Here is a 22932-nt window from a genome sequence, read left to right on the forward strand (position 1 = left end):
CAGCAATGGTGATATTATCTAGATATGGAAAAGTGTCCGTCAAGTTCTCCTGTTTGACTAGGCTATCCATTGTCCGTTGAAAGATGGCCACCCCATTGGTGACCCCAAATGGAAGGCGACAAAACTGGTAAAGCCGACCATTGGCCTCAAAGGCCGTATACTTTTTGTCAGTGTCCTTTAACGGTACTTGATGATTTGCGCTCTTTAAATCAAAAGTTGAAAATACCTTGTAGTTGGCAAGGTTATTGACCATGTCATCGATGCGTGGTAGTGGGTAGGCATCCAGGTCATTATACTGGTTAATAGTTTGCGAGTAATCGATGCAAAGACATTTCTTGTGTTGCTTCAGAGGATTTTTAACAATGACGACTTGAGCCCGCCAGGAAGATGAACATGGCTCAATGATACCGTCAGCTAGAAGGTGAGAGATTTCTGCCTCGATAAAGGCTCGATCATCTCGGCTGAAACGTCGTGATTTAGTGACTATGGGCTTACATAGTGGGGAAGGATTGGCAAACAAGGAGGGCTCGTCGAGCGAAGCCGCCGAAAGCGCACAAAACGGTACTTTTGAAATAGTAAGCTCTGGCTTTGACCCTCCAAACTCAAAAGTGAGTCTTTTGTGTTGTTTCTGGAAATCCCGTCCCAGGAGCACATCACTGCATAGGTTCTTGAGCACCCCGAGCCGGGTGGAGAAATAAGTGCGGCCATTGAGAATAAGGTCGACAAGACAAAAGCCGGAAGAATTGGTGGTCAGTGTCATCAGAGCCATTGCAATTTCCCTGTCCGAGGGGTAAATATGCAGTTTTAACTTACTGACAGCCCGCTCACTAATGAAGCTGTCAGAGCTGCATGAGTCGATTAGTGCACTCAAAATGTGTCCATTTATCGAAACCATCGTGGCTGCATGGGACAAACTTTGGGGAAAAACAGCTGTGATGAGAGGAGGGGCAGTTTTACCCTTGACAGCTGTAATCTTAGTAGTGGTTCTTGGGGGAGGAGCAGTTTTATAGATAGTAGCTGCAAAACTAACAGGAGCTCTCGACCGGTATACGTTAGAAAAGTGGCCTTTCTTACTAACAGCGGCTCTTGACTGGCATACCTTAGAAAAGTGATCTTTCTTGCTGCAATGATTGCAGGTCGCGTTACGAGCAGGACAAAATTTCCTATAATGGAACGCTCTTCCACAGAAGAAACACTTCCTTCCAGATTGCCAAGATGCCGCTAGGGCGGGGTCGTCATCAGTGTAGATTTCTAGGGTAGGGTTGTCATCAGCCGGGTTGGAGTCGTCATCCGTGAGGGCTTCCACCCGAGGCCTATTGAAAGAGTCACTAAAAGAGATAGCAGCAGCCCGTGCACGTGGTGAAAGATATGTGTCTGCATTCCTCTTTACTAAGTCCAGAGAACATGCCTGGTCATAGGCAGCCTGTAACTGGAGGGTTTTATTCTCCAACAGACGCTGACGCATGAAGGGAGACGCAATCCCATTAATAAAGGAATCACAAATTAACTCCTCCTGGTACTGCTCAGCTGTAACAGCTTTAAGATTACAATCCTTGCTGAGCCTGCGAAGTTTCTGAAGGAATTCATCAAGTGATTCCCTGGGTTGTTGTCGAGTTGGGGCCAGTAGATGCCGAGGAAAAATTTCATTTGGGGACTTGACATATAGCTGCTGTAGTATTTGGATAGCGGCGTCATAGTCTACACAGTCTTCGATATAATCAAACACATGAGGGGATATGTAATTAGCAAGTATTTCTAATTTATCAGGAACATTTTCACCACACACCCTGAGGAAGTTGCTAAAAGTACGATACCAGTGTTTCCATACTTTAGCAGCTATAAGTGAATTCGGGTCCAGGTCAAGACGGGCGGGGCTGAGTAGTTTCTCCATGATGGATCGATGACTTGTCTGAGTTCCCTTCTACGTTTCGAGTCATAGCTGGCTGTTCCTGAAATCACCCAAAGCGTGGAGTCGATATTAAGTTGATTAAATTGACGTAATAAAACTCACTATACACTTGGTTTGAGCATAAAGCAAGGCTTTAATCAACTTATTTTAGAACATGGAAGTCTAGTTGTATCCACTAGCTCCCTTGTCTTTACAAAATGTCCCTGGCAAGCTGGGGCCAACGCCCGAGTATTTATACTCCTTGGACGGCGCCACCAGCTGGCTGTCCAGTGTTATTTCATAGGTATTTTCTTGATGATGAGATTTACGACAATGGGTATGAACTCAAATTGGAGGGAAGTGACTAGTGGCGTCCCGCTAGGATCTGTGCTGGGGCCTCAATTATTCACTATATTTATTAATGATTTAGATAGCACAATAGTGAGCCATATATCCAAGTTTGCCGATGACGCAAAGGTTGGTGGCATCGTGAGTAGTGTTGACGAGAGCATAAAATTACAAAGAAACATTGATAGATTAAACGAGTGGGCAATCCTGTGACAGCTGAATTTCAACATAGGTAAGTGTGAGGTCAGCCATTTGGACCAAAAAAAGGATAGATCCCAGTTTTTTTTTTTAAAGGTGAAATGCTAGAAACAGAGGAGGTCCAAAGGGGGAAAAATTGGGTTGCCAATTAACACAACGGAAAAGTTAGCGCCCTCGCGCTGGAAATTGAATGGTAGCACCCCAAGCACGAGGCGGGGCGCTACTAGAAGCACTCCCCCTCCCTCTTGGGGCGTTCCCATTCAATATTGTGGCACTACGTGCAACAGCACCACGCATGTCGGCACATAGCGCCGCGGTATTGCAGGCCTCCCTCCCCTGGAACACCGGAGAGCGAGGTGCCGGCAAAAGAGCCCGGCACTCAATCGCGGCCGGCTCCCCGCAGGAGGAGGCGAGAGGGGGCAGGTGCTGGCATGCGGCCCCAAAAAATTATGGCCGCCTGGCACCTGCCCTTTAATTTGCGCCACCACAGCCGCAAACACGGTACCCTGACCCTGTCGGACATAGTGTCCGGCGGTAGGTCAGGGGGCATGAGCGAAGTTAGCGGCTGAGATGTGAGCGGGGCGCTGCGCACGGTGATGATGTCATCGCTGGAGGTGCAGTGCCGCGGGGCGCTACCGGCTACTGTGAAATTCAGTGGGAGGTTAGCGGCAGCACACCCGGCTGCTAGGTGCTTTACACCCATCGTTAGCACCCCCTTGGGGAACTAACGGGAGACACAATGCAACCCAATTTTTTCCCCAAAAAGATTTAGGGGTCCATGTACACAGATCACTAAAATGTAGTGGTCAGGTACAAAAAATAATCAAAAAGATTAACGGAATGTAGGCCTTTATATCTAGAAGTCTAGAATATAAAGGGATGAAAGTTTTGCTACAGCTATACAAAACCCTGGTTAGACCACATCTGGAGTACTGAATACAATTCTGGCCACCACACCCTAGTAGGATGTATTGGCCTTGGAAAGAGTGCAGCACAGATTCACCAGAATATTACCAGGGCTCCAAAGGTTAAATTATGAGGAGAGATTGCATACACTGGGCTTGTATTCCCTGGAATATAGAAGGTTAAGGGGTGATTTAATTGAGGTTTTTAGAATTTTGAAAGGAATTGATAGGGTAGATAGAGAGAATTGTTTTCTGCTGGTGAGGGAGTCTAGTACAAGGAGCCTAGTACCTTAAAATCAGAGCCAGGCCATTCAGGAGAGAAGTTATGACTCTCTCCCACAAAAAACAGTAAATGTTAGCTCAATTAATAATTTTAAATCTGAGATCAATAGATAGAAACATAACATAGAAATATAGAAGATAGGAGCAGGAGTAGGCCATTCGGCCCTTCGAGCCTGCTCCGCCATTCAATGAGGTCATGGCTGATCATCCAAATTCAGTACCCTGTCCCTGCCTTCTCCCCATATCCCTTGATCCCTTTAGCCTTAAGAAATATATCCAACTCCTTCTTGAATATATTTAATGAACTGGCCTCCACCGCCCTCTGTGGCAGAGAATTCCACAGGTTCACCACTCTCTGGGTGAAGAAATTCCTCCTCATTTCAGTCCTAAATGGCTTACCCCTTATCCTTAGACTATGACCCCTGGTTCTGGACTCCCCAGCCATCGGAAACATCCTTCCTGCATCTAGTCTGTCCAGGCCTGACAGAATTTTATAGGTTTCGATGAGATCCCCTCTCAATCTTCTAAACTCCAGTGAGTATAAGCCCAATCGACACAATCTCTCCTCATACGTCATTCCTGCCATCCCAGTTATCAGCCTGGTGAATCTTCGCTAGTCAAAGTTATTAAGGGATATGGAGCCAAGGCGGGTAAATGGAGTTAGGATTCACATCAGCCATGATTTTGTTGAATGGCAGAACAGGCTTGAGGGGCTGAATGCTACCCACCTCCACACACACTGCAACTGATCCAGATCTCCTTAGAGCCATCCTCCTCATCTCTGCACAATGGAGTGACTTGCACAGGGATACAATTTTACATGTGCTTGCAGCCCTCACTCAAGCACTATTATTTGTGAGTAAGCCTGGATAGTCAGTGCCAGCGGGGTCGTTGGCCATGCCTGGAGGGTATCATAGCCAAGCTCACTTCTGTCCTCACCTTCCATGGCCAGAAATAAGCTGAGATATATTGCAATTCAAACATCACAGGGTAGATTTTGACCTTTGGGCGACTGAGTGCGCTGGTCAGTCACCCGTTCCGGCGACAAAGAGACGCCATCATTTTGAAGATCCGGCCTCCTTTAAATTTGTCAGGCAAGCTGCAGGGTGCTAAACAGGTGTCCCGATGCAGATCGCCATATTGAAAACTGGAAATCGGGCCGTAGCTGCTGCCAGCAAGGTAGGTCGGGGTCAGAGTCATTATCGCGGAATGTGGGGTCCCTGGGCAGCAGCAACCTAGATTATTTTTGTCAGCCCTGGAGGAGCAGGAGAAAAAATAATGCAACACTAACCTTTAGAGGGCCTCTTCAATTCTATCGCCTGTAGAACTAGTTGGAGTGAGCACGGCACAGGCCCCGATCAGTTCCTATCTGAAATGGCAATCGCAGTCCTATTTACTATTTACCTCATAGGACCCCGACTTCTATATTAAAAGAGGCCTATCGCCTGATTCAGGCCAGTGCTTTGGACACCCGGCGATAGGCCCCTTTTAAAATAGAGCCGCCTGCATTGCGGGTGTTAACGGGGCGGTAAGGCTACTGACCCTATTTTGAGGCTGTTACTGCCAGGCGAGGATATTCGAAATCAACCAGTGGGTAGTTAAAATCGCACAGGTTATTTACCCACTGGAAGGTTCCGGGATCTCACCATTCCGAATTTTAACCAAAGCCAAGCGGGGTCCTTCTTTATATATGCACCCTCGCTTCATGCCCATTCCTGGTGGGAAGTTTTCCGGCGGAATTTAAATGAGACCCAGCAGTTTAAAATAGCCCAAGCCTAATTTCTGGAGCAGTGGTTGAGTTTACAACTCACTTTACTACCCACCTGCCCGGTGTTAAAATCGAGGCTTTAATCTTTGACCTCCTGATGCTAGTCTTTTTGAAATAATTTGTGCTTTTTGTTGAAGTTTTATACTTGGATCAATTTCCCATTTTTGGCACCCAGTATCATAATCAAGCACTTCTATAGGTATAGAATGGGCTTTACACAGAGTGGAGGCTCCTATATTCTGCTCAGAAATGTCCCGTAACCCATTGTGAACTTTTCCCTTCGCCAGACCAATTGTTCTTGTCGGCTTTTTGAGTGTGGTTGTTAATTTTACACCAATCTAACTACATTATTAAAAATACTGTGTTCCCGCCCCCTCTGTAGTGTATGTACCTTTAAGGGGAGAACTACTTTTTACAGCTCCTGTATACTGTAGTACCGGCAGTGACCACACCTGTATATAACCCTGAGTAGGGATCTGTACTGTTTAGTTTTAGAGCAACCCTCACCCAGTAAACACCTGTTGATTGTTTCTCTGCAGTCTCTGTCGATTATGTGAAGGACCACTACCTAAAGATTCACGGATTTAACATTGGCGACGAGTCGTTTCGAACCTACCTGCAACTCTGAAGAAGAAGGCCAATTCCACCAGTGCGGGCGTCGACCATCCAGGGAGGACTTGAGCATCGCAGAGGAGGCTGTAGAGAGCTGGGCTTGGTTCTCCAGTCGCGACAATCCAGCGCAGCGGGCTGGCAGCAGGTACGGCGCAGACCCTTCCCGGGCAGCGGCGGCGGGAGCTGACCGACGGCACAGAAAAAGGCCGAGCAGCGTCGACGGGTAAGAGAGAGGGTGAAGCGCACAGGGCGCAGCCGGGGTTGAAGACCGAACGGCGTCAACGAGAGAAGCGCGCAGGAAAACGTGCAGAGCGCGGCCGGTGTTCAAGGGCTGAGCAGCGTCCGCGGGGGAAGAAAAGAAAGCGCGGGAGACGCCATTTGGGCCGCAGCGGAGAAGAAAGGGAAGCGCGGGAGACGCCATTTTGAGCCAGTGGAGAAGAAGGGAGAGCGCGGGAGATGCCATTTTTAGCCAGTCTAACCACACCCAGGGATGCAGAAGAGTGGCAGGGTCACAGCGTTCGACAATGAAGTAGAAGATTGGGCGACATGTAGAACGCATAGAAGTGTACTGCAAGGCGAATGAAGTGCCAGATGCCAGGAAAGCACTGGTATTGTTGAATTCCATGAGTTCAAAAACGTACGCCTTACTGCGAAACCTAGTAACCCCAGAGATGCCAGTGGAAAAGGATTTTGAAAGCATAGTGGCAATCCTACAGGACCACTTAAACCCCACACCGCTGCTGATAGCAGAAAGATTTAAGCTTCACAAAAGGAACCAGCATAAAGACGAAAGTAATGCTGAGTATTTAACGGAACTGTGCAAGCTATCGAAACACTGCCAGTTTGGAACGGGACTAGCAGATACTTTAAGGGACAAGTTTGTGTGTGGGCTTCAAAGTGAAGGAACTCAGAAACGGCTTCTATCAGAAAAGGATCTTACGCTGGACAAGGCTTTCAACATGGCAGTATCACGCGAAGCAGCCGCACGGGGCGCTGCTGAGATACAACGGAGACCGCAAGAATATGGCACAAATGAAATGTCATATGGAGCAGTGAAGTGTTATCGCTGTGGCAGAACAACACACGACCATAAGGATTGTTGGTTCAAGGACCAAGTGTGCAGACAGTGTGGAAAAGTAGGACACATAACAAGAGTCTGCAGGTCGGGAAAGAAAACCAGCAGCAAGAAACCTCCACAGGAGAGGTACAAAAAGGTACATAAGGTGACGGAGAGTAGTTCAGACGAACAGAAAAGTGATACAGACTCCGGAAGCAAGGAGCTGGGTTGTCTGAAACTACATAATGTAACCAAAATGGAGGATCACCAAACTATCTGGGTCACGCTCAAGATAGACGGAGTCCAAGTGAAAATGGAATTGGACACAGGATCAGCCCTAACAGCCATAAACCGAAGGGACTACAAGCGGCTATTCTCACATATACCCTTGAGAGATACAGAGGTTGTCTTGAAGACGTACACGGGGCAAAAAGTCTACCCCAAAGGAAAAATAGGGGTGAACGTGATATACAACGGCAAGGAAACACCAAAAATAGACCTATATGTATTGCCAGATGGAGGACCACCACTACTAGGACGTGAATGGATCCGGAAGATACAGTTAGATTGGTATGCCATACAAGCACTGACGGTAGATGCCAAAAAGGATGATGACGTCACACCTGGACGACTGTCAAAAATGCTAACTGACGCACAAGAAGTGTTCCAGGAGGGACTCGGAACACTAAAAGGCATAACAGCGACGATCAAAATAGAGGAAAATGCAAGCCCAAAGTTTTTTAAGGCCAGACCAGTGCCTTATGCAATCCGCCCAACCATCGAAGCAGAGCTGGAAGGTTTGGAACATTCTGGAGCACTGTCCAAAGTGGACTGGAGCGAGTGGGCTACACCCATCGTTCCTGTAATGAAGAGGTCGTTGAGTAATACGCCTGGGGAACCAAAGAAGATTTGCATCTGTGGGGACTTTAAGGTGACAGTGAACCCAGTCCTTCACACGGTACAATATCCGCTTCCGAGGATTGAAGATATTTTCGCCTCGCTATCTGGAGGAAAATGCTTCACTAAGATTGATCTGGCCCAGGCGTACCTGCAAATGGAGGTAGAAGAAGCCTCGAAACAGTACCTCACGATCAACACTCATAAAAGTCTCTACCAATACAACTGGCTGGTGTTCGTGGTAGCATCAGCTCCGGCTATTTGGCAAAGGGCAATGGATCAAGTCCTGCAAGGGATTCCAGGGACCCAGTGTTATTTGAACGACATCCTGGTCATGGGCGAAAATGACAGTGATCACGTCGCCAACCTGGGGCAGGTGCTCAATAGATTGAAGGAATATGGGCTCCGAGCTAATCGCCACAAATGCGAGTTTTTCCAGAAGCAGATCTCGTATTGTGGCCACGTTATTGATGAAGAGGGGTTACATAAGTCCCCTGAAAAGATTGAGGCAGTAGTCAAGGCTCCAGCACCAGAAAATGTGTCACAACTGAGGTCGTTCCTCGGGCTGGTGAACTACTACCATAAGTTCTTGTCGAATTTGTCTACAGTACTACACCCACTGAACACCCTACTGCAAACGGGGGTACCATAGAAGTGGAATGACGAATGTAAACGAGCTTTCCAGAAGTGCAAAGAATTGATCACATCAAAAGAGGTGTTGGCTCATTTCAACCCAGCACTACCAATTCGGTTGGCGTGTGATGCATCACCCTATGGTATTGGAGCGGTGCTGTCGCACAAATTCCCGGACGGCTTGGAGAGGCCAGTAGCCTTTGCGTCTCGGTCACTAACCTCAGCCGAGCGTAACTACACCCAGATTGACAGGGAGGCCCTCAGCCTAGTGTGGGGAGTAAAAAAGTTCAACCACTATCTGCACGGGCAGAAGTTCACCTTGCTGACTGACCACCAACCACTTGTCTCCATCTTTAATCCAAAGAAGGGCGTTCCGGTGATGACTGCGCAACGGCTACAAAGATGGTCCCTTTTTCTAGGGGCGAACCATTATGAAATAGAGTATAAGGGCACGAAACAGCATGGAAACGCTGATGGGCTATCACGCCTACCACTGCCTACTGCGGAGGAAGCACCAGCAGTGGACCCTGTCGAAATATTTTATTCGACTATAATTGAACGCTTGCCAGTAACTAACGCAGATATAGAGAAGGAGACCCGAAATGACCCGACGCTGTCTCGGGTATATGATTTGACGGTGAAGGGATGGCCAACACATGGCGACTCACTGTTGCCAGCATTCTCATCCAGAAGAGAACAGCTGTCAGTATGCCAGGGGACCTTGATGTGTGGATCCCGAGTGGTAATTCCACCCAAGTTAAGGGAGAGAGTGCTCAATGAGCTTCACGAAGGCCATCTGGGAGGGGTGAAAATTAAAAGCCTTGCTAGGGCTTATGTGTGGTGGCCGGGGATCGATCAGCAAATCGAGGACCTGACAAAGAACTGCTCAGGATGCCAGAAGGTCCAAAATGCACCACCACATGCCCCTCTACACCCATGGGAGTGGCCCTCCTCTCCATGGCAACGGGTGCATATTGATTTTGCTGGTCCATTCATGGACTCAATGTTCTTAATAGCCGTGGATGCGCACTCGAAATGGCCTGAGGTGATCAAAATGTCCTCCACCACCACGGAGAAAACGATTGCAGTCCTACGGACCATATTTGCCAGGAACGGCTTGCCAGAGCAGATTTGCTCTGATAACGGACCACAGTTTGTGTCCGAAGAGTTTCGGAAATTTATGAGAAGGAATGGGTAAGGCATTACACATCCGCCCCGTATCATCCAGCCACAAATGGATTGGCTGAGAGGTTCGTACAAACCTTTAAAAAGGCAGTAAGGGCCATGTGCGATGACGACATTCCACTGCAGCATAAGGTGGACAATTTCCTGTTAGCCTACAGAAATGCGACACATGCAGTTACCAACCAGACCCCGGCCATGATGTTCTTTAACCGAAGGTTGAGATCTCGTCTGGATTTGCTCAGACCAAATGTACGAAGAAATGTTGAGAATAAGCAATTCCAGCACATCAATGAGAAGCCGACAAGGAGCTTCAATGTAGGACAACCAGTCTTGGCCCGCGACTACCGAACAGAGAAATGGCAACCAGGAACGATATGCACACGGCAGGGGCCACTAATGTACACAGTGGATGTTGGGGAGAACATTGTGAGACGCCATGTCGACCAGATCCCAGCGTCACAGGAACGAGTCAACCCCATGTCTCGCGTACCTGGTGATGAACCCGACATACAGGTAGCACTACCTCAGAAACAGTAGTATCAGAAGCTGATGAACCAACCGATGACAGGTGGCCAGAATCGCCTCCGCACCAACAGCAAGACACTCAGGAAAGGCGCTATCCAGAAAGGATCAGGAAGCCGCCCCAAAGACTGAATTTATAAATGGACTATTTTCAGTTAATGTTGCATGTTAAAGGTGTTAATTGTTAAATGAATGTTATGGTACTGTTAACCTAAAAGGGGAGGAATTGTAGTGTATGTACCTTTAAGGGGAGAACTACTTTTTACAGCTCCTGTATACTGTAGTTCCAGCAGTGACCACACCTGTATATAACCCTGAGTAGGGATCTGTTTTAGATCGCGGGCCAAGACTAGTTTTAGAGCAACCCTCACCCAGTAAACACCTGTTGATTGTTTCTCTGCAGTCTGTCGATTATTTGAAGGACGACTACCTAAAGATTCACGGATTTAACACCCTCCACCGCCCCCCCCCCTCATTGCTGATTAATCAGTGTTACCTAACAGAAAAGCAGTACTAAGTGAAGCCAATGTCAGATGAAGCTAGCAATACAGGCACTGGCTCCAGCTCCAGGAGCTTCACAATCTCTGGTTGCATGGTTCACTTCCCTTTTAGAATCTGCCCTGTCTTAACTTTTAAGGATGGGATACGCCTCGAGAAATCAGCTAATCTGGTGGTCCCGATACTGAGTGAATCTACTTAAAATGGCAGCATCAACCTTTTATGCCCCAGCTCTCTCTCTGCTCTGGCTTGAGCTCTTGTGTCCTGTTGTGGTCCTACTCCTACTCCAACTTCAGGCCTTGGACCACACTGTGCTTCTTCTCCACCCCAGCTGCGAGTTTCAAATCCATGGTCCGACAGTGCTTCTCCTTGCTCTATTATCATTCGGGCCTGACCCCCTTCTAGTATCAGGGTCCACTCTCCTTCCTCCCCTGGCCCAGCCTCTTGAAGCCCCAGCACCTTGCTCCCTCCATGCCCTAGTTTCCCTCACACCTGTGCAATTTGCAGCAGTTCTTAGACATACCAATAATGGCCAGGAGCTTGGCTCCAGATCCAATGATAGCAGCAGAAAGGCCATCCATTCCAGGGTGCAGGTTTACCCCAGACCAGGCCCTGACCCCCACTTCTTTCTTCTTCTTAGGCAGTCCCTCGGAACACTAAAAATGAGTTCTCAGGTGACTGATGAGTCCAATGTGGGACCTACACTCTCTGTCACAGGTGGGGCAGATGGTGGTTGAAGGGGCAGGGGGATGGGGTGCTTGGGTTGACGTGCGCTCCTTCCGCTGCTTGCGATTGGCTTCCGCTTGCTCCCGGTGAAGAGACTCGAGGTGTTCGGTGCCTTCCTGGATGCTTCTCCTCCACTTTTTGCGGTCTTGGGCCAGGGATTCCCAGGTGTCGGTGGGGATGTTGCACTTTTTCAAGGAGGCTTTGAGGGTGTCCTTGAAGCGTTTCCTCTGCCCACCTGGGGCTCTCTTGCTGTGTTAGAGCTCCTTGTTTAGGGAGTCTCGTATCGGGCTTGCGGAAGATGTGGCCCATCCATCGGAGCTGATCGAGCGTGGTCAAAGCTTTGATGCTGGGGATGTTGGCCTGAGAGGGAACATTGACGTTGGTGCGCCTATCCTGCCAATGGATTTGCAGAATCTTGCGGAGGCAGCGTTGGTGGTACCTCTCCAGTGCTTTGAGGTGCCTGCTGTACATGGTCCATGTCTCTGAAGCATACAGGAGGGTGGGTATCACTACTGCTCTGTAGACCATGAGCCTGAACCCCACCCCCTTCCAATGCACACCCCAGCCCCAATCTCCAGTTCCCTCCAAGTCCAGGTCCTAAACCCTAGCTTCTCTCTCGCCCATTTTTGTTCTTTCACTGCCTGGCCCAGGCCTGTCACCACCCATAGTCAGTACCCACCTCTGGCCTTTGCCATGTGCCCTGGCCCTTAACAAACGGTAAAAGATATAAATTCAGTAAAGGAATGTGGCATACAGTGTCTGTGAGAGACATACTGAAAAGGGGGGAAACAGGAAAAGGACAAACTTATGGAAAAAGGGAGAGAAAAAATGAAAAAAGAGTTGGAGACAAACAGATACAAAAACAACATTGAGAGAAAATAAAGGGAAAATTGAAAGAAAGAAAGAGAGGAAAAGAAAAATTAAACAATGGGAGAGAAGCAGTGACACAGTTACAGGAAAAGAGACGTTATTTTATTTTTATTTTTGACAATGCCACAGAAGTTCAAGCACTATTTACTGAATTATGTGCAACTTGGTATTCTGGACTCTTGCCCACTTAGAATAGGTTGAGAATGCCGCAAGCTCATTTTACAGCATATTTACAGCCAACAGTGGACAAGGACTTTTATTCAATCAGTCTGAGCTGAATTTAACCCAGGTTCTAGAGGTGAAAGGACAGTGTGATAACTGAATGTAGCACCCAATTTATTTTTTATACATTTATATTGAAATTTTGATATTTTGCCCCAGTCTTCTTCTTGTTATGCCCTCTTGATGAGTTCTTGGCTGAGAATTTTCACTTCTGCGGTTCTCAGCCTGTGATTTCCGCCTCCTAAAATGAACAGGCACAGCATTGCAGCTGTGGGGCACAGAAGCGGAAATCCAAGATGCTCCTTTTAGCTTGGAGAGTTGGTTGAGTACATCATGGATTTCTCTATAACTGTGGCACCAGTGCCCCTTTATACTCTAACTAGCTGAAGTGCCCGGCGGTGCCGAGGGTTTTTTGAGGGCATGTTGTTGTTGGAAGAGAGAAAGAGAGCGACTGGGGGGAAGAGAGAGCGACTGGGGGGGCGGTGGGGGGGGAAGCGGGGTGTGGGGGGGAAGGGGGTGTGTGGGGGGGGTGGGGGGAAGGGGCGGTGTGGGGGTGAAGAGGGTGGGATGGGGGGAAGAGGATGTGGGGTGTGGTGGGCGGGGTGTGGGGGGAAGAGGGGGGAAGGGAGGTGGGGAAGGGAGGGTGTGTGGGGAGGGAAGGGTGTGTGTGGGGAGGGAAGGGGGGTGTGGGAAGGGGGGAAGAGGGGGAAGGGGGGGAAAGGGGGTGTGTGGGAGGGGGGGAAGGGTTGTGTGGGAGGGGAGGGTGTGGGGGGGAGGGGGTGTGGGAGGGGGGAAGGGGGTTTGTGGGGGGGGGGAAGGGGGGGTGTTTGAGCAGCTAGGGGCCAAATTAAAAAGCAGAACCAGAAGGGTAATAATCTCTGGATTATTACCTGAGCCACGAGCGAATTTGGCTAGGACAAATAAAATTAGAGAGTTAAATGCGTGGCTCAAAGACTGGTGTGGGAGAAATGGGTTTTGCTTCCTGGGACACTGGCACCAGTACTGGGGCAGGAGGGAGCTGTTCCGTTGGGATGGGCTTCACTTGGCCAGTGCTGGGACTAGAGTCCTGGCGGATCATATAACTAGGGCTGTAGAGAGGGCTTTAAACTAACTAGTGGGGGGGGAGGTTCCTAGAGAGCAAATAATAAAAATGACAACAGAGAAGGTCATAGACTTAGGTAGCAGTGGGGAAATTAAAAACCAGAGCGTGTCAGGAAGGGGCAGAAGGTATGGAGTAAAAGGTAAAGTAATAAAAAGGGCAAAAGCAGGAACTAAGTGTCACAAAACATCTTTGAAAGTTCTCTATCTGAATGCACATAGCATTCGTAACAAAATAGACGAGTTAATGGCACAAATAACTACATATGGGTATGATCTTGTGGCCATTACAGAAACATGGCTGCAGGGTGACAATGCCTGGGAATTAAACATACCAGGTTATTTAACGATCAGGAAGGACAGGCAGGAAGGAAGGGGAGGTGGGGTGGCTATGTTAATAAAGGAAGGAATCACTGTAATACAGAGAAATGATATTGGGTCAAAAGATCAGGATAATGAAACAGTTTGGGTGGAGGTAAGGAATAATAAGGGGAAAGAAACACTAGTGGGCGTAGTCTATAGGCCTCCGAACAGTGGCAACTCTGTTGGACGGAGTATCAATCAGGAAACAGTTGAGGCTTGTAATAAGGGAACATTTATAATTATGGGGGATTTTAACTATCATATTAATTGGACAAATCAAATTGGGCAAGCCTGCCTTGAGGATGAGTTCATTGAGTGTATTAGGGATGGGTTTCTTGAGCAGTGTGTAACTGAACCGACCAGGGGGCAAGCAACCTTAGATCTGGTCCTGTGTAACGAGACAGGATTAATTAAAAATGTCCTAGTAAAGGATCCCCTTGGAATGAGTGACCATAACATGGTTGAATTCCATATTCAATTAGAGGGTGAGAAGGTTGGATCTCAAACAAGCGTGCTAAGCTTGAATAAAGGAGACTATGAAGGTATGAGAGCGGAATTGAGTAGGGTGGATTGGGAAAATAGATTAAAGGGTAAGATGATACATGATCAGTGGTGTACATTTAAGGAGTTATTTTACAACTTCCAAAAAATATATATTCCACTGAGAAGAAAAGGGTGTAAAAGAAAAGACAGCCATCCGTGGCTAAGTAAAGAAATTAAGGATAGTATTCGAATAAAAACAAGGGCATATAAGGTAGCCAAATCTAGTGGGAGGATAGAGGATTGGGAAAACTTTAAAAGACAGCAAAAAATAACGAAAAGATTGATTAAGAAAGGGAAGATAGATTATGAAAGTAAATTAGCAAAAAATATAAAAACAGATAGTAAGAGTTTTTATAGTTATATAAAAAGAAAAAGGGTGGCTAAAGTAAATGTTGGTCCCTTAGAGGATGAGACCGGGAAATTAATGGTGGGAAATATGGAGATGGCAAAAACACTGAATGAATATTTTATATCAGTCTTTACAGTAGAAGACACTAAGAATATCCCAACACTGGACAAACAGGGGGCTAAAGGGGGGGAGGAGCTAAACACGATCAAAATCACTGAGGAATTGGTACTCGGTTAAATAATGGGACTCAAGGCGGATAAATCACCTGGACCTGATGGCTTACATCCTAGGGTCTTGAGGGAAGTGGCGGTAGGGATTGTGGATGCATTGGTAATAATTTTCCAAAACTCCCTGGACTCAGCAAAGGTCCCGGCAGACTGGAAAACTGCTAATGTAACACCCTTATTTAAAAAGGGCAGTAGAGAGAAGGCTGGAAACTATAGACTGGTTAGCCTAACATCTGTGGTAGGTAAAATTTTGGAGTCCATTATTAAGGAGACAGTAACAGGACATTTGGATAATCATAATTTAATAGGACAAAGTCAGCATGGTTTTATGAAGGGGAAGTCATGTTTGACAAATTTGCTGGAGTTCTTTGAGGAAGTAACATATAGGGTGGATAAAGGGGAACCAGTGGACGTAGTGTATTTAGACTTCCAAAAGGCATTTGACAAGGTGCCACACAAAAGATTATTGTTTAAGATAAAAAATCACGGGATTGCGGGTAATATTCTGGCATGGATAGAGGATTGGCTATCTAATAGAAGGCAGAGAGTTGGGATAAATGGTTCATTCTCAGACTGGCAATCAGTAACTAGTGGTGTTCCGCAAGGGTCAGTGCTGGGTCCCCAACTCTTTACAATCTATATTAACGATTTGGAGGAGGGGACCGAGTGTAACATATCAAAGTTTGCAGATGATACTAAGATGGGAGGGAAAGTAGTGAGTGAGGAGGACATAAAAAACCTGCAAGGGGACATAGACAGGCTAAGTAAGTGGGCAGAGATTTGGCAGATGGAATACAATACTGGAAAGTGTGAGGTTATGCACTTTGGCAGGAAAAATCGTAGAGCAAGTTATTATCTTAATGGCAAGAAACTGGAAAGTACTGAAGTACAAAGGGATCTGGGGGTCCTGGTGCACGAAACTCAAAAGGTTAGTATGCAGGTGCAGCAAGTGATTAAGAAGGCCAATGGAATGTTGGCTTTCATTGCTAGGGGGATAGAATATAAAAATAGGGAGGTATTGCTTCAGTTGTACAAGGTATTGGTGGACCGCACCTGGAATACTGCGTACAGTTTTGGTGTTCATACTTAAGAAAGGACATACTTGCTCTCGAGTCAGTACAAAGAAAGTTCACTCGGTTAATCCTGGGGATGAGGGGATGGACATATGAGGAGAGGTTGAGTAGATTGGGACTCTACTCATTGGAGTTCAGAAGAATGAGAGGCGATCTTATTGAAACATATAAGATTGTGAAGGGGTTGGATCGGGTGGATGCGGGGAGGATGTTCCCGATGATGGGTGAAACTAGAACTAGGGGGCATAGTCTTAGAATAAGGGGCTGCTCTTTCAAAACTGAGATGAGGAGGAACTACTTCACTCAGAGGGTGGTAGGTCCATGGAATATGCTGCCCCAAAAAGCTGTAGAAGCTACATCATTACATAAATTTAAAACAGAAATAGACAGTTTCCTAGAAGTAAAGGGAATTAAGGGTTACGGGGAGCGGGCAGGAATTTGGACATGAGTCTAGGTTCGGATCGGTCATGGCCCTGTGGGTAGCGGAGCGGGCCCAGGGGCCGTGTAGCCTGATCCTGCTCCTATTTCGTGTGTCTAATTCTGTTAGATTCAGGAGATGGTTCTGTGATAGTGGATTGGCGGTTAGGATCAGATCAGCCATGATCTTATTGAATGGCGGAGCAGGCTCGAGGGGCCGATTGGCCTACTCCTGCTCCTATTTCTTATGTTCTTATGTGTGTGTGGGGGGGAAGGGGGGGTGTGGGAAGGGGTGGAAGGGGGGGAAGGGGGGGTGTGGGAAGGGGGGGAAGAGGGGGGGAAGGGGAGGTGGGGGGAAGAGGGGGGGAAGGGGGGGTGTGGGGGGGGAAGGGTGGGTGTGGGGGGGGAAGGGGGGTGTGGGAGGGTGGGGAAGGGGTGTGTGGGAGGGGGAAGGGGGTGTGTGGGAAGGGGGGGAAGGGGGTGTGTGGGAGGGGCGGGGAAGGGGGGCTGTGGGGTGGGGAAGGGGGGAAGGGGGTGTGTGGGGGGGGAAGGGGTTGTGTGGGAGGGGGGAAAGGTGGTGTGGGAGGGGGGAAGGGGGTGTGTGGGAGGGGGGAAGGGGGTGTGTGGGGGGGTGAAGGGGGTGTGTGGGAGGGGGGAAGGGGGTGTGTGGGAGGGGGGAAGCGGGTGTGTGGGAGGGGGGAAGTGGGTGTGTGGGAGGGCGGGGGGAAGGGGGGGGAAAGGGAGAGGGGGAGCCAGCAGACCCTCTCCCCTGTGCCAGTGTTGGTCCCTGTCTGGGCCGGATGCCTGGGACTGGAGTTGCGCTGCCGGCCGCTGGAGATGCCTAGGCCTCGGGCCCCTGCACTGACATGGCCCAGCCTACCTTTTAATACCTTGAAACATGAAACGTAAAGTACTTATAAAACATTTTTGGTAAATCTTTCTATAACATACACTTTACAACCTCACCAATCTTTTTATTAAAAATGGGGGTCCTCACCTGTCAGTGTGTTGTATCAGAAACAACAATGGCCGCCGCTTGCTGTTCAGTTGGAACGATTAGGTCCCGCCCACACACTCGATTGTCTCTCCAGGACCCGATTGGGAGCACTGAAGCCCCACCCACTCTATGTTCCTGTACTAAGATGGCCGCGCATGCACTCTGTTACACACTGAATCAAAATGGCGTCGCACTGAAACTTTTTGCCCTCCTTGACAAAGATGGCTGCCGTTAACCTGGGGCTGTCAGCAGAAGAAATCCCCTCAGCTGCAAACACGGGACCTTCAGATAATTATTCGGGGCTTGCGACCTACCCCAGTTGCTTATGAAGCCTCCCCACCTACCGACCCCGGGAATGGAGCGGAGGCAGCAGACCCTCCCCCCTCTGCCAGTGTTGGTCCCTGTCTAGGCCGGGAGCCTGGGACTGGAGTTGCGCTGCTGGCGGTTGGAGAAGCCTAGGCCCCGGGCCCCCGCACTGACATGGCCCCGAGAAATAAATCACATACTGGACTCATTTATTCCACGCAAATTATATAATGAGCTAGTTGGGCTCCTAAGTACCAAATTTGTGCTGGATAAAATCCCCTCCACACACACAGAAAGTGGGAAAAATAAATCAATAGTTAGTAGTTAGGAATCAAGATGGCTGACACTCACCTCGGTTCAGAATGATAAGGCCCGCCCACACACGCACCGATTGGTCAACCGTCAGGTCACTGAAGTGTAGGATTGGTCAATGGTCCTGTCACTCGACTGTAGGATGGCCCGCCCGCACACGCAATGAACCCGCCCCCGTGACGCAGCGATTGGTCAACCGTCAGGTCACTGAAGTGTAGGATTGGTCAATGGTCCTGTCACTCGACTGTAGGATGGCCCGCCCACGCACACAATGAACCCGCCCCCACTCGATGCAAATGAGCGGATAATGAGCGGAATTTTGAACATTTTTTGGATCCCGTCGGCACAATTTTTGTCCGACCAAAAAGTAAATATGCCTACAAGAGTCCCCTAACGATGAGCTTTCTTTTGATATCTCTATAACTTTTGATTGTATAGCCGGACAGGGAGACAGACAGAGACAGACAGAGAGACAGACAGAGAGACAGACAGAGAGACATATCCTTTTATATATATAGATACATTAGCTCAAGGCCATGTAACCAAAGATTTAGATTATGCACAGTGGGGTTACCTATATAAGTATCTTGAAACTTCCTTCTCGAAAGGAGATTAAACTTCCTTGAGGTGTTCTAATTAATAGCTTAGATCAATAGTTTGGCCACTCAGTGCCATATATTGACCTCTTGTCATTTTCTATGAACAGTATGACAGCCTTTACAAGATGGTCAAGGCATTTCATCCCTATCGGGATCTATGGACAACTACATCAGACTGGTTACGCTGGCACGACAGCTGGATGAACGATCCATTGAATACCATTGACGCAGAACAAATAGAGAGGAATGTAATTGAGTCCTACAAGACTTTACATAGGTGTACCAAATTCTTTAAGGATATTCCAGGTAAATAGTTGTTTCAATTTCTATTCTACAGTACAGATTACTCCTGATAATTCAAAGCCATTTTTACTGAAAAAACATTGATCATCCAATCATTTACTTTAAGCATTGTGAATAAGAAATCAAAGTGGAATTTAGTGCTTTAAAAAATTGAATTATTGTATAATTTGAATGAAGCAAATTTGAATTAAGTTAAGTAGACTGTAATGGATAGCAAAGGGTGATTACAAGTTTATTATTTAATCGGGATTGAGATCACACCATAAACCACAGGGACGAAGCTCAAACAGCTTTGGAATGTGATCTGAACCACTCGGTCAGATTGCAGCCTTTTTAATTACTCCGGTTTCATAGCATCATAGAATTATATAACACAGAAGAGGCCTGTGCCGGCTCTTTGAAAGAGCTATCCAATTCGTCCCATTCCCCTGCTCTTTCCCCATAGCCCCGCAAATTTTCCCCCTTCAAATATTTATCCAATTCCCTTTTGAAAATAATTATTGCATCTGCTTCCACTAGTCTTCCAGGCAGTGCATTCCAGACCATAACAACTCAATGTGTAAACTTTATGAGGGCTAAATTCGATAGCCCCCAAAAACGGGCGCATGGATCGCGATGTGCGACTAACCCATGCCCGTTCAGTGTGATGCAGGCAGTACCCCAACTTCGTGCTGCCTGCTCATTTCCATGATTGTAGCGTGCAGCCAGCACTAATTGTGCTGTTCATTGGCTGCATGCATCAGCAGGCGGACCAAAATCGTAAGAGGTTAGCACCACTTAAAACTAGCCTGCACTACTTAAAGCCAGCCTGTACCTCTCAAGGGAGAGGTGCACTGTGGCTGGAGCAGGTGGTGGAAGTCGTTCTACAACTGATTCTGACCTGGGAAACACTCAATAACGGCACAACATGGGAAAGAGCGGGCTCCAAGGGTTTCCAACACTGCACTGGAGGCTTTGGTGGAGGAGGTGGAAAGGAGGAGAGATGTGCTGTAACCACAGGGGGCCAGGAGCCCCACCAGACAAATGCTCAGAAGGCAGTGGGAGCAGATAGCCATGGCAGTCAATGCCAGGAGTCAAGCCCCAAGGATCTGGATGCAGTGCCGCAAAAATTCAACGACCTCACACGATTAGTCAAGGTCAGTAAATGCCATATCCCACCAATTGCAGCACTAGCCTCAGCAACTGCGCAATGCTCCACACTCCCATCACTCAACTAACAACAATCTCTATCAATCAGCACGGTGGCATAGTGGTTAGCACTGTTGCCTCACAGCGCCAGGGACCCGGGTTCGAATCCGGCCTCGGGTGACTGTCTGTGTGGAGTTTGCACATTCTCCCCGTGTTTGCGTGGGTTTCCTCCGGGTGCTCCGGTTTCCTCCCACAGTCCAAAGATGTGCGGGTTAGGTTGATTGGCTATGATAAAAATTGACCCTTAGTGTTAGGGGGATTAAATATGTGGGGTTACGGGGATAGGGTGGGATATGTGTTGGTGTAGGGGTTACGGGGATCGGGTGGGATATGTGTCGGTGCAGGCTCGATGGGCCGAAATGGCCTCTATCTGCACTGTGAGGTTTCTGTGATTCTGTGATACCTACTATTCATATGCTTCACCTCACCCTCACACACTTAGAACTGCTGCAAGCCTCACACCTACATCTCACAGCTTGCACACACTGCTAGCTATTCAACCATGACAGTCACATCACCCAAACAGATTGCATGACACTCACTGACACACTTCCTTCTCTTTTGCAGGACAAGATGGTGCACAACCGGAGGGAGACAGCAGGAATTAACTGCCAGGGGACAGGGCACCATCTCATGTCCTTAACCCCATGGAGGAGACGGTACTCGCCATCATTGGAATGGCCATTGCTGAGGCCTTGGCCAGCAGCAGGGCTGAAACCATAGAAGATGATGGTATCCTCATACCTAATCTTCCTTCTCATTTCCCACTTCCCTCTCATCCCACAATCTCTTCTGATTTACAAGCTGCAGCTGGTGTAAGCATGCACCCCTTGCTTTCCCCCCCCGCTCCCCTCACCATAACCTTACCCTTGTGCTTTTCTCCTTTCAGATACCCAAGAACTGCAACCTGCCCAGGCAGTGGTGGAAGAGCAACAGGTGGAAGAGCAACAAGACACTGATGATGAAGAAACACCGTCACTCAATTTCACACTCGCAGCCACCAGCTCAGATACTGACTGTGGTAAACCACTGTTTGTATTCCACTGTGTACATGCCTGGACATGCCTCGGCTGACTCCTCCCACAAGTCCTAGTATAAAGGTGACTGCTCCCCAGCCCTTTGTATTTCTGGACCGGTCGACCACTCGAGGCAGACCTTCATTCTTTTGTTAATAAAAGCCTTTAGTTACTCTCTTAACTCTCAGTCTTTTATGAGTAATTGATAGCGCATCAATTTTATTAACAAAATTTTTATAATGGAGAAGATCCTCACACCAGCATGCCTGGACTTAGATCATCGGGAGGCGGACTCATCCACCAAGTTTACTCACTGGCTTAAGTGTTTCGAAAAATTCCTGACCGCCTCCGCAGCAATCAAATCGGACGAGGACAAACTGGATGTCCTGACCTCCAAAGTGAACCACCGAGTGTACTCGGTCATCCAAGACGCGACCTCGTACGCGGACGCTATCAAGCTCCTCAAGGACCAGTACACGCGCCCAGTGAACGAAGTGTACGCCAGGCACCTTCTGGGGAGTCGTAAACAACAACCTGGGGAATCGACCGTGGAATACCTTCAGGCACTGTCTGTGCTTGGCCGGGCCTGTGGTTGTAAGGATGTAAAGGCCGCTGTGTACACAGAGGAACTTATCCGGGACGCTTTTGTAGCGGGCCACAGATCCAATTACACCCGACAGCGACTGTTGGAGCAGAGTGACCTCGACCTCAACAAGGCCTCTGAACTCGCACTATCATTGGATGCAGCCTACCGGGGCATGGATGCCTACTCCTCTGCACCGTGGACGCCGCGGGGAATGACAGCCTGGGACACGGTAGGACCGCCTCATAGCGCCGTGCCACCCCAGCCACACCCCAGCAACGGCCCAACTACCGCTGTAACCCACTACTCACTACCACCCCCCCCCACGATCCGATATCCAGCCCCAGCAGACGGCAGGCCTGGGCCCCGCGACCCGCTCGACATCTACGAGGACGACACGCCTGTGCCACAACCCACGCAGGACTCGACGCCGGAAGCTCCACTACCCCTGCCGTCGCCACGCCGATCACAGCGCCAGACAAGACCTCCGGAGAGACTCCAATACACTAACTTTTAATACACTTCACCCCGCCGGACTCAATTTTAAACAAGGGGTGAATGTGGTAAACCACTGTTTGTATTCCACTGTGTACATGCCTGGACATGCCTCGGCTGACTCCTCCCACAAGTCCTAGTATAAAGGTGACTGCTCCCCAGCCCTTTGTATTTCTGGACCGGTCGACCACTCGAGGCAGACCTTCATTCTTTTGTTAATAAAAGCCTTTAGTTACTCTCTTAACTCTCAGTCTTTTATGAGTAATTGATAGCGCATCACTGACACTATGCGTAATTTAGAGAATAGCATAGAGGCGGGATCTGAACATGGTGAGACACCGGGCACGAGTGGCCTGCAGCAAGGGTAGGGGGCAAGGATAACTCAGGTGCCAGCTCGCCCGAGAGTGAGGTCTCACACGAATTCTGCTGCAGAGGACTCAGGTGAGCACTTC

General features: G+C 48.4%; 1 protein-coding gene across 1 annotated transcript in view; it reads left to right on the forward strand.

Moving 5' to 3' along the window:
* dnah1 (dynein, axonemal, heavy chain 1) overlaps positions 1 to 22932 on the forward strand; it is a 971783-nt gene that overhangs the window by 144237 nt on the left and 804614 nt on the right. Inside the window, exon 19 of the mRNA XM_085999976.1 lies at positions 19003 to 19201. Within this exon, the coding sequence (XP_085856102.1) occupies positions 19003 to 19201 (199 nt within the window). The remainder of the gene's footprint in view (positions 1 to 19002; positions 19202 to 22932) is intronic.

The sequence above is a fragment of the Somniosus microcephalus genome, chromosome 11 (genome assembly GCF_052327205.1).
Source record: "Somniosus microcephalus isolate GS21.2 chromosome 11, FLI_Smic_1.0, whole genome shotgun sequence".
Lineage (NCBI taxonomy): Eukaryota > Metazoa > Chordata > Chondrichthyes > Squaliformes > Somniosidae > Somniosus > Somniosus microcephalus.